General features: G+C 38.2%; 1 protein-coding gene across 1 annotated transcript in view; it reads left to right on the top strand.

Annotated features, from left to right (window-relative positions):
* Positions 1–940: 940 nt before the first annotated feature.
* Positions 941–12956, top strand: part of LOC101879758 (complement C4) — a 42492-nt gene continuing 30476 nt past the window's right edge. The window contains exons 1-10 of the mRNA XM_005147634.2: positions 941–1057; positions 1934–2126; positions 3508–3691; positions 4400–4470; positions 4768–4853; positions 6431–6513; positions 7668–7755; positions 11060–11165; positions 11344–11467; positions 12280–12395. Of these exons, the coding sequence (XP_005147691.2) occupies positions 993–1057; positions 1934–2126; positions 3508–3691; positions 4400–4470; positions 4768–4853; positions 6431–6513; positions 7668–7755; positions 11060–11165; positions 11344–11467; positions 12280–12395 (1116 nt within the window). The 5' untranslated portion in view covers positions 941–992. The remainder of the gene's footprint in view (positions 1058–1933; positions 2127–3507; positions 3692–4399; positions 4471–4767; positions 4854–6430; positions 6514–7667; positions 7756–11059; positions 11166–11343; positions 11468–12279; positions 12396–12956) is intronic.

Consider the following 12956-nt stretch of genomic DNA (forward strand, 5'->3'; position numbering starts at 1 on the left):
TTATCCCCAGAACTTTTAGACAGGCATGTAATCATTTCTGGGATTTGACCTTCCTATTAATCAGATGGGCAATTTTCCATTTTCATTAGTCAACAAAATTATGTTTGTAAGACAACAATCCAGTGAAAGCCTGAAAAAATGAAACCCAGTAAGAGTTTTTGTTTGTTATTTCATTTGCCCTTGACCAAAACTGAATCCTGCACAGTTATTCCTCAGATACACTTTTTGTCCCCTTTTTTGAGTGTCTTGCCTTTAAGAGACTGTGTGTCTTTCCTGCAATCTGAAATGCCTTCAGCTGATGAATCATCTTATGTGCTCATGCTAATATGAGACTAATTATACTCTGGAAAAGCCCTCTGTCTTGACCATAAAGCAAAACTGGGCTGAGTAGCTCAAAGTCACCTACTTTAATTCCACTTAAGTTAAAGCATAAATGCCTTCAAGAACTACAGACTGGGACTGAGTTGTATGGGTAGATTTCCAGCACAACTCCTTTGAGGCTGTCTAAGCCAGGAGCTTTCTCTCAACTTTGGTGGACCACAGAGATGCCTGGAGCTAAGTAGAGAAGACCTGAAAAAGTTAATAGAGAAGGGACCTGTCACTTACATTTGTCTCCATTTAGAAGTGCTTGACAAACACTTTTTAGCCGTGGTGTCTTGTTTAATTTGGGGATTGCCATTTTTGTGAAAACTCCCCTCTGCACATGTGAAAACACTGAATCTAGGAAGAGAATGAATGAATAATCAAATGTAAAATTGTGGCTTAGGCCAGACTATCTCTCCCCAGGCTATTTAATCTGTGCATCACTAGCATGTCCATCATTACTGATTGCACAGTTTTGCTAGATATTAATAAATAACCAGGATAGGCAATGTTCTTTGCTGCAGCATGCCATCAGCTCATTTCTTACAACATTCCTTACAAGCTACAGCTCAAGGGGAGATTGACAGTGGCTGTTTGGTGTTTCTATTTTGCAGAAGTCGAATTTTCCAATGGAAAGGCTGGTATTTTTGATGAGCTATTATTTGCTGTTGTCCAGTGCACAGCAAGCACCATCGTAAGTACATTTTATTAATAATTCTTCACTCCTAACAAATTGTTTGAAAGTAGGAAATGCTAAAAGTTTTGATAGAGAATCAACAAAACCTGTTTCTTTGACCACTGAGAATTTGTATTACCTTAAATAGGTGAAAAGTAAAAGGCTTTAAACTGCCATTTCAAGGAACTTGAAAGGGGGAAGATTTCCATTCTGTAACAAACAATATTAAATGTCCTACTGAAGCATGATATTCATGCTGTTATTGCTGCTTGCTCTTCTTTAGTTTATGACATTTACTGGACTGGAAAATCTTGGGAAAGAATAACTCTCCTTTCCGTAATTGATTTCTGCAGTGCAGGAAGCCAAGGTCTCACTTCTGGGAGAGATTCAGAGTTTTTCTGTACTTATCCTCTATTTGAGTGAAGATTTACATATGTTGACACTGGTTCTTCTAGTTGGACAAATTCCTCTGTTTGGGAAATAGATGTAACTGAGAAAACCAGTAGAGCATTAACAAAGTCCTTCAAATTGACTTTGAAGAGGAGGCTCTTGTTTTGTTACCACCAGGATCAAGTGTACTTAGGTGCTTGCCATGGCCAGACAAAAGCTTTGATGAGATATTTGGGCAGAAAGATCAAACCCTCCTCCCCTTCCAAGTCAGCATACCTTTGAGGTTGTCTCCAGCCCCAGATACTTATTTCTCTGCCTGCAGTCTGGTACTGACCTCCAGTGTCGAGTATTTACTCTGGCACTCAAGGGGAGGGACTACATGATCTCCACAGTCTCAAGCTCCACTATTCTGTTTTTTTCTTCAAAATACATATTTGTTGGGCATTTTTTAATTATGCAAAAATCATCCTTCATATTGGACAATCTGTTTTTCTGTTGGTTTAGATTTCTTATTACTGCCCCAAATGTGGTACATTTGGGTACACATGAGACAATAACAGCTCAAGTCCATGGAGCACAACATCCTGTGCAAGTTACTGCATACTTCAAAGATGAGACAAAAGATCAGCTCCTTTCAGAGAGGGTAATCTTTAACCTTAACCAAAATAACAACTACCAAGACATGAAAAAATTAATGGTGAGTCTACCATCATAGCGACATAAATGCTTTACTTTGGTGATAAAAAAAAACGTAACCTGTACTAGGAATACATTGGAACAGAGACAGCACTGACCCTTAGACACAGATGTCAAAGCACCAATTCCAGTGTCAGCAGCACTCTATACACCCAAACAGCTAATAAAACAATCCCAAATATAATTTCAGTGACTGTGAGTGCTCTTTTGTGCCCAACTAGCATACACATCACATGGTGATGAAAGAGCTTTTCATCACTGTAGATCTGTGATGAAATTAAATTTTAAAACATGTAATCGTTTTATTGCTGTTTGGTTTTCTTCATAATTTAAACCAAGACTGCCTTTGGCATACTGCCCATTTTTACAAAACAGGAGAAACATTTAAACATGTGCAGTCTCTCAGACCAAAGCCTGTGATGTTTCTGCAAACCTGTAAATTGATTATAGCAGCCTTCCAGTATCTGAAGGGACCTATAGGGATGCTGGGGAGGGACTCTTCATTAGGGACTGTAGTGACAGGACAAGGGGTAATGGGTAAAACTTAAACAGGGGAGGTTTAGACTGGATATAAGGAAGAAATTCTTTACTGTTAGGGTGGTGAAGCACTGGAATGGGTTGCCCAGGGAGGCTGTGAATGCTCCATCCGTGGCAGTGTTCAAGACCAGGTTGGATGAAGCCTTGGGTGGCATGGTTAATGTGAGGTATCCCTGCCCAAGGCAGGGGGGTTGGAACTAGATGATCTTAAGGTCCTTTCCAACCCTAACTATATGAACCATATGATTCTATGATTAATTATTTACATCCTGCTTTGCACATGTCTCTCTTAAGTCAGGCAGCATTTAGTTCAGGAATACTTGTTTGGGCTATTTGGTTGGAAAACAGTACAGAGCAAGACTCAGTTTAGCTCTGATTGATTACTCACGAAGCTAAAACCTGAGCTTTCAAATCAAGTTTCACTAGAGCATGATATTTAGAAACATTGTATTAACCACCATGATATAAAGCTCTAATCTCATAGCCAAGATTTTAGCAAGTGAAGGACTAAAAGATGCTGCTACAACTTCGAAATGACATGGTAACTAGAATTTAACATGCATACACACTAAATAAAAGTCACTGGGCTTGTATTGTTGCCACTGGACAGAAGAATATGTATTTCTGTGATGGAAAATGGGGAATTAGATAGTATTTCTACTTAAAAAAAGAAATGTTGACCCAATTAAAAAGATACAACACCCAGTAAGAAAGATATAATTTAGTATCTTTATTTGAATAGTGCTCATAAAATGATTTAAACACTTCAGCTGTTTTGGGTGTTAGCTGTGTGGTTCTGAAATTACCAGGATCTTGGGGGGGCTTTTTTCTTTTGTCTTCTTCAGGTCAAGCCAGGAACTCAACAACAGGATCTGTTCAAGAGGCGTCATCAGCCATATGTTCTGCTAGTCACTGAAAGCAGAGACCTGTATAAGCAGAATGTTCAAAGCACTCGCATCCTCCTGTCTTCCAAGAAAGGCTACATTTTTATTCAGACAGATAAGCCTATATACACACCAAATTCCAAAGGTTAAAATACAAATGCTGCATTTCAGATGTCAAATATAAATATTACAAGGGCATGATAAGAAAAAGCAATGACTTGAATTTTCCCGGTATACATCCTTCTCATTTAACCCCTACTACCTCTGTCCTTACCAGCTGCTCCAGATTTTAAACTCACCATTTATAGCCAAAGTTTCTACAGGGTCTGCTCTGCACATTGTGTTAACCCATGCAGAAATGTCACCAGAGTTACAAAGTTGTTCTCTCTTCTCATAGGAGCCAGGCAAAATCTGCTCTTTTCAGTCAAAAAGCCTAACAATGGCTTTCCTTTGGAAAGCAAAATTGTGAGAAACCTGCAGAAAACCTCCTATTGCTTCTGCTTTCAACACCAGCATCCTTTGCATTTAAAGACTGCAACTGTTATGTTACTTAAAAATTTAATTAACAAGAGAGAACAGTCAAAAACGTTCTTGAATTTGGTTGCAGGCCTTGACTGCAAAAGGGATACAATATTGAGTGAAGCTCCTTGGGTATTTTTTGGAATTTGCTTCTAAAAGGTATCTGTTTGGTCAAGCAATATGCAAAGCATTTTTTTTTATTTTCTCAGATTTCTTTTAATTAAAAGAAAATGTTTTATCTTTCATTTAATAACCCATTTCAGAGCCTGTAATAATTGCTATCTAGAAAGGCCAGAAATGAATATGTGAACAAATTTATTCTTCTGTTAAACAGTAAAATACAGGATCTTCATTCTGGACAATGCTATGAGGCCAGCAGATGACACAGTTACAGTCGCTGTGCTAGTAAGTAGACAAATACAGTTAATGAACGATTCTTTGGCACAGGAACTATGAAAAAGATCTAAAAGTAAAATTATATCTATGCCTTCCCTCCAGAAAACAGTATTTACACATTTTAAGAAATGTCTACTCATTTTTGTCTAATTTCAGGAGCATGGAGGGGAACAAAATGTGAATATTAAAGCAAAAAAAAAGCAGAGCATTTTCTTTTCCTTAGGACTAGCATATGAATCTGAGCTTTTGGATGTAGACTTTCGACACCTGGTGTGTAATTTTGTTTGTTTTTTTCTCTCTCAACAGAATTCAAAAGGAATGGTGGTTAAAAAGTCAGACCGGAAAATAAAAACAGTGTTCACTGAAAACTTTGAAATACCTGATGTTGCTGAGTATGTTACTGCTGTGCCTTGAGCATTGAAACAGTTCATATCAAAATGTCTCTTGTAGCAGAACTATCTTCAAGATAAAAACAAGTCTCGTCTTTCACTTCCCCTCTTTCTGCTATGCTCCTGTTTTCCTCTCTTCTTTTTCTGTATTGTCTGCTTTACCATTTCTTCTGAACAGGAGGTACACTAAAGAAGACAGTTGTGCTCTGATCACACCTGGGAACCGCCATGGCACACTGGCAACATGAGACAGTAGTTAACAGAACATGGTTGCTCTGTGGCCTACTGTCATGCAGGGGTCTATACCTAAGTGTGTCATCCCACACTCCCTTCTCTGACATGGGAGAGACTTTGGAGAGACCTTAGAGCAGCCTTCCGGTATCTAAAAGGGGTCTACAAGAAATCTGGAGAGGGATGTTTTACAAGGGCATATAGGGATTGGTCAAGCAGAAATGGCTTTAAAAAGGAAGAAGGTAGATTTAGATGAGGTATTAGGAAGAAATTCTTCACTGTGAAGGTGGTGAGACACTGGCACATGTTGCCACTGAGATCCCTGGCAGCGTTCAAGGTCAGTTTTGAGTGGGGCTTTGAGCAACCAGGTCTAGTAGAAGGTGTTCCTGCCTGTGGAAGGGGGGTCGGAATTTTCACTAGAGTATCCTTAAAGTCCTTTCTAACCCAAACCATATTATGATTCTATGATATTTAGGCTGTGATTCATCTGAGCTGTTTTAGATGCCTGTGTCAGGATGAGATGAACCACATCTCATCACTTTCTGTTTCTCTCCATTGTCTGTCAAGGAGCCCAAGGGGGTCTATGCAGATTAGGTACCTCACAGTATAATGGCTAAAGTGAGGAGGACTCATCCCACTTCCTGTTAGCAGGATCAAACCATCCAGATTCATTCCCCTTACCTGTTGAAGTACTTAACATTTTTAACTGCTGATTTGTTTGAGTTACCTTTCAAAATTGATTTTCTCTCACCATAGAGCAGGGATTGAACCTATGGTTAGTATCTTTTTACCTTTAAGCACTCATCTTATAGAGATGAGTCCAGAATCTGATGTTAATATGCTGCAATTAGTAACATTTCTCCTGGTAAGGAACAATTTAGTAAACTGCTTGCCTATCTGCCCAACCATATTGACTACACTGAGTAGAGCACTTTTGTAAGGGCTATGCTTGCAAAGTGTAATTAATTACCTCTGATTTCAAACAGTCAAGCTTTTACTAAAGATTCAGTGTGTTCTTGCATGCTAGATTGATTTTGACATTACAGTGGAGATAAGCTATAGGAAATATATGGTGAATTACATATTTCTGGGGGCTTTTCAAAGGCAGTGCATGCTACATGTGGCTTGTAAATATCTTGCAGTTCCTCATGAAGTCTTTTTGAGTGTTTCCTAGGACATTTGGAAATATGTTTCTGGCTCCTAGAAAAGAGAAATACATTAATAAATTAGTTTGGGATGAGATCAAAGCAAGGAAAACATTAGCATTTAGTGATAATTTAAATATATTAACATAATAAAAATATCTAAAGAATCCTAATCAACCTTTTTCTGCTGAATCTGATCTTCAGACCTGGAACTTGGAAAATCAAGGCCTGGTTTCATGAATACGATATGTCTAATGTTTCTGCTGAATTTGAAGTTAAAATTTATGGTAAGAGAATGTGTAATTTGTTCTATAAATATACGAAGTCATCTCTATGTATTTAAAGATATACTATAGTGATTAAACCTGGCTGTATCTAGGTACTAAGACCAAAATTCATAGTATTTCAGTGCCTCATTGATATCTCTGATGCACAGAAAATCTCTGGGTTTTGTGCGCCTTCCACTTACAGTTCAAAAAAAACCTTTATTTTTATACAAATTAAGTAACTTCAACATTTTTCACAAAATACCCTTTTTGGAAGGGTTTTACTCTAGAAAAAAAAAATGGACATGAGCTCCATTTTAAAATTATCATAATTCTGACCAAAGCTTTCAGTGAAGAATAGAATAAAAAAGAAAGCTGCCTATATTCTCTCAGTAGAATTCAGTTTGGAAGTTGCTTAGAGTTGTATCTATCCTGAGAGAAACTTTTTTAAAGTAAAGTAAGGGCACTGCAAAAGAAGTAAAAATGTAGGAATTTAACAATTTGGGGTAAGAAATAGCTTTATTTATTTGCAGTGTAATTTAGTGTGTGGTTGGGGGTTTTTTGTTTGTTTTTGTTTGTTTTATTTTTTTCTTAAAGATTAAAGAAATTCTCAGGATTATATTAAAATCTCAGTTTAACAAAACTGGGCTTGCCTTAGGTAGTGGATATAACATTATAGTGGAGGCTACAGGTAAACACCTAAATCCAGGAGCAAATTTCTCTATTTATATTTACAGTAGCAGATAGTTAGGATTTATAGAAACAAACTGAAGAGTGACACATCTGATGCTGAGGACTTCATGCACATTCATTCCATTTCAGGGTGGGTTTACCTCAGATTGCTTCTGGTTCAGGACACTTAATGCCCATTTGTTAGCAGTTAAAGCTTATCTTCTGGCTTGTTTTCATTGTAAATGAAATTTTTATTTGATTTTTTTTCACTGTAAATGAAAATGTAAATAATTTTTATGTGCTTGAAAACTGCTCTACGTTGTGAAGTAAAGCAGTATAAGGGAAGATGATCAGATTTGCTTCAGAAGTGCATTGTTGATTCAAACTAAAACATCCTCTCAATATAGCTGCATCCTCTCAGAGGGTGTTACCACATGCCAGGAGTTTAAGATAAGTTTGAAACTCACATGTCATAACCTTTTATCTTCTTTTTTTTCATGTAGAACTTCCATCTTTTGAAGTCAAACTCATCCCACTTCAGCCATACTACTACATCTGGAATGACAGCTTTGTGTTTGAAATCGAGGCGAAGTATGTGTGCTCACAGCAAGGCTGTTTTACAAGGCAGAGAAGTAGATAATGAACTTTGCAGCTTCCTCGTTTTTCTCTTCATTAACAATTACCCAGCTTCTGGCTTTACTTGAATCTGACTTTAATCCTATATACTCTGTGTTTCCACTACTAACTTGAGATATTAGTGTAAAATGTTATCTGGGCCCAAGTGGAGGTGATGAAAATTAAACAAGGTATTCTGAATACTTTGGTTTGATAGTAAAAAGGTGACTATGATCCTCCTCTCTGTTGATAAATAAGGCTCCAGACAAAACAATAACCTGCTTTTCTTTACATTTTTTGCTTTAAAGATTTAGAAACATTTTAAAGCTTCAGATGTTGCTATTCAATGTAGTTCAAGTAGAAATGGGTATGAAATTTTCTCAAAGCCCAGTGAAGTTTGTAAGTAATAAGCTAGTGCTTATTTGAGAATAATGATTTTGTGCTGAGATGTTTCCAGGTGAATAAACACAGTTGATCAGAGGACTTTTCATGACCATCACTACAGACACATGCAGTATTGCAGAGTAGTGCAACACTGATCTGAATGAGACATGGCTACAGAGCTCAGCCCTCAAACTGGCCAGATTATGAGTCAGGGCTCCATGGAGGCTAAATTACACCTGATCTCATATCAAATTAGAAAGTTAGACTGGCCTAGGACATCTATTAACTTAGAAAGTCAGACAACGAAAATTTAACTCATCAAAATATTTTGAGTACTTTGGAAGAATCAGACTGAACCTTGATTGGGTAAGTATTTTGTGCTGTGTGGCTCAGGTATTTTTGATCTCATACTGGCAGATCTAAATTTGCTGTATGATCTAACAGTGGCTCATCAATATACATCAAGCCTTCTTGACTATGGAATGTTCAAGTTTCTTAGGAGTGGAAATACTACTGATTGCCTCCTAGGAGAAAGTTCTTTATTTACTTCTCAGCTGCACTCCAAAATTATGAGAAATACCTTGCCCACTTTACACATTAGGAAAATGGAGAGAGAAATAAGCTGGAAGATGATCAGATTTAGATTAGATATTAGAAATAAGTTCTTTACTGTGAGGCTGGTGACACTGACACAGGCTGCCCAGAGAAGCTGTGGCTGCCACATCCCTGGCAGAGTTCAAGGCCAGGCTGGACGGGGCTTTGAGCAACCTGGTCTAGTGGAAGGTGCCCCTGTCCATGACAGGGGGGTTGGAAACAGATGGTCTTTAATGGTCTTTAAGGTCCCTTCCAACCCAAAGCATTCTATGATTCTGTGCTCTTTCAAGATACAGTTTCTTAGATGTTTTCCTTCTATGTGAAATTACTGTCATACAGTATGAACTTGCTTGGATTTGAAGGTAATACCAGAAAAGTTGTTTGAGTAACCTAGGTAGTAAATTAGACAGCTCCAGGGAAGGTTCCTGAGCCTGGAGTTTAGCTGCTGATGATTTGGCTGGTGCGTAGCAGAGGCTCAACCTCAACTATACAGCTCTCCCCAAAGAATTCTTGGAAACATTTTGGGAGGAAGCATAGACCAAGACACCCCAGATCTGAATGTGGCCACCCTGCTGTGGAAGACAGGGCAGGCATGGTCTGTGCTGTGCTAGCCAGCTTCAGCTGCACAGCACTGCACTCAATTTAATTTAATTAACTTGATCCAAACTGGGTGCAGTGGCTAAATGTACTACATTGACCTTGGCACTTTAACTAAGTGGAAGACTGATCCCCCAGCCCTCCAGTTCTACTGGGTTTTATTTCTAGTCTAAATTCATCCTTGGCTAGATTTTACCCTCTTGGTCTTCTGCCTGCTGTCCTTAGCTATTTGCCTTTGTTGTGCTGGCCCTTCCTTTGCCCAGCACACCTTCAGAGTGCTGGGAGAACCCTGTATTCACTTCCTTTTGCTTGGCTGAACAAACTCAACTCTTCTAATCTCCTTTTGATTGCCTTCACTTCTTTTTTTTTTTGGTTCCATTGAATAATAACTAGCTTTATTTGTGATTACTTGATATTGTGATATAAAGTGATATCAGATAACTGGGTTTAATATTTTAATCCGTTCTAAGGTTTCCTCTGTGTGTTATTGCAGCACTCACTTTTGAGTTTATGGACTGTGCAACTCCTTCATATATACTTCACTACTCATTAACATTGTAATTACTTAGTAGGAAAAATTGGAATTGAATAACTGGGTAATGTTCTTTTGTCTATTGGACAAGTTCCTAGTAGTGCTACACCGGCCTGCCTGACTTTCATCAAAATCAGCATATGGAATTCATGATGATTGAACTTATTTCTCTGAACTGGGCATACATTAAATGAACACTTATTTGGTGTATTGACTGTTGTTCCCATAGTTATTAGTTCCGGCATTTTAAGCAGTTTTCCCAAGAACTGCTTCTCATTTAGTTTCATTGGGATAGATGAGTGCTGCTGATGAGGTCAATTTGAAGGAACCTTTGTTTAAACAAAAATAAGTCATTGCAGGACAAACATGAAGCAGTATTTCCACAAGTAAAAGACAACACCATGGTTGTGACAGGTCTCACATAGCACATTACTTGCTGTGCTGTGGGAGGATGCCATCTGCCAGGGTTTTGTTGAGTAAGGAGCCTGTCAGGTGCAACAACATGCCCTATCCACTGTCTTCATGACCTATATGGAGAGTTCAGAGGTTTTCTGGACAGAGGTTCCTATGCTATACCACATAAATCCATAGGAGAGACATGGAGCAGAGGGTGTCTGCCTAATGTAGGTATTAAAATATCAGCAGGTAGTATCTGTCTCTTGACGTCTTCAGAGCTACCAAATACTTTATGTAGGTCCCTGAGATGATTCTCTGGTCCCTTATATTAAATGGTCTGTTCATGAGGTGTCTTACACAAAGGAATTAGTTGTTCATCCAAGCTAAATACACTGGATACCTCACTTGCTTCCTGTGAACAGGATGAGTTGTGTGACACCTCACTATGCAACTAAAGCTTTCATTAATTTGTAAAAGAAAAAACAGTAACAGAAAACCAAACCAAAACAAGATACTCTGGTGTAAATTCTGTCAAACAACACCTCCACATGTGACTCTGCCAATGGGATTTACTCTATATATTTCTCTGCACAGAGACCAGTAAAAGTCTTCATGTCTGAATTATCAGTAAGTGGGATTAATTTTTGTTTCCAAGTTATTAGTTACAGATGGCATGCCTACAGATATCCCAGTTTTGTTTCAGCATAAAATAGTCTGATTTATGCTCTCTTTTTATTAATGTAATGATTCATCTCCTCACTTTTCTTCCTTCCAAAGACACACTTATGGGAAAGGTATTCAAGGTGTTGCATATGTGCGGTTTGGCATAATGGATGAAAATGAGAGAAAAGTCTTTCTTCCAGGCCTGGAGCAACAGCTGTCAGTAAGTACTGGAGTTTAGTGAAACTATTCTGATTGTGGTGACCTGAATACTGTCAGAAATGATCAAAACATAGATCCTTATAATACTGTAATCATGCTATAAGCAACAGTTTTTTCATTCTAATGGCAACAAACCAGTAGAGAGTTGTCACTCTTTTTTTCCTCCACTTTTATTTTAGATTCAAAATGGAAAAGGAAGAGTTACTTTAAATACTCCACTTTTGGAAGAGAAATTAGAGAAGAGTATTTCTACTCTGGAAGGACTTCATTTATATGTTGCTGTTACCACTGTAGAAACTGCAAGTGAGTACACTATGCTTTAGCTGATACAGTGTGGAATATTTACCTTAATTTTTCTCTGGTATAACCCTTTGTATGTCAAATCTTGTCCACTGTAGCAATCTTCACTGCAAAGCTTGCTCATACGACAGTGCATGACAGTCTTTTTCATCTGACCCCCTTCTTTGGACAAACTTAATCTTGGGTGGGATTCACTTATCTGAACACAAATGTCCAGTACTACTTTAAATGTCCTATGTAATCCTATGTGGTATTCCACTGCTGCTACAGAAGTGCTCAGGTCTACTCTCCTGTAGGGTCTGTCCCATGTTAAACATCCCAGTGAGGATATTTAAGGTACCCTAGTCCATCTGAAGTGATACCAGACACCTGTATGAACACAGATAAATTGCTCCCCTTGAGATCTTCTTTGGGCACCTCGGCCCCATCAATTCCTTCCATACAAAGAAAGTTATTAGTTAAGCTTGGTATCTTTGCTTGCTTTCTACCTCAGCTGGCTGAGCTATCAGTCTAAAGGTAAGGAATATGTATTATGTCTACTGTGCAATGCAGATGATCTAGCCCTTGTGAGTCCTACTTGTCCTTTTATGCCTTCCCACAGTTTTATCAGATCATGATACTTGGTATACACACAAGTATGGTCAGCTCCAAATAGCTTTGTCTTGCTGTTCATCTGAGACATGAACATGGAGCATACCTACCCAGAAGTTCTTCAGTAGCAATTAATCTTGAAAACAGAAATGATGGATGTTATGGTAACACATGATCACATAGTTACTGCTCTCATAGCAACACGTACTATTTGATATTAACAGGTGGTGAGATGAGGGAAGAGGAACTCAGCAATGTAAAGTTTGTGAAATCTCCTTATGTTGTTGATCTGTCTAACACCAAAAAGTATTTTGTGCCTGGAGCCCCCTTCTCTGTTGTGGTATGTATTATCAAGCCAACTCTGTTTGCCTCCATAGCAAGGGATTTATATCTGCCCTGTTTATAAAACCCTTATCTGATCCTGTGGGAGCTCTCTAGAACAGAGACCTTCAGGAATAGGTCCAACACAGAGCTACTGTTTGTGTGCCTGGCTTGTCTCATTTCTGCATGCACAGAACCTAAGCAGGGAAACTGAAGCCAGAAAATGCTGGTTTTCTGTTCTGGAAGTCATCTGCGCAGTGCTGCACAACAAGGCTTTATGAAATGTGTAGAAGTCTCTTCCTCATTTCCATATCAAAAGATTAAAGTAATAATGTATCAAATTAATCCCATATCAAATTCAAATTTTGAAAACTGAAGTTTTTAATTTTTTTAGTTTTCAAACTTCAGACCTTCAAGTTTTTCTACAAAGTTTTCTGCAGAGACTTAAAGTTAGAAATTTACCTTATTATAAGGTAAAGACAAATACCTCTGGGATCAGCTGAGTTCTAATAGATGCTAAGTGAAAATCTGGGCAGCTGCTAAGTTGTGTTCCAAGATTTTTACCATTAGCTCACGTCCA

Source organism: Melopsittacus undulatus, chromosome 2, assembly GCF_012275295.1.
Source record: "Melopsittacus undulatus isolate bMelUnd1 chromosome 2, bMelUnd1.mat.Z, whole genome shotgun sequence".
Taxonomy (NCBI): Eukaryota; Metazoa; Chordata; class Aves; order Psittaciformes; family Psittaculidae; genus Melopsittacus; species Melopsittacus undulatus.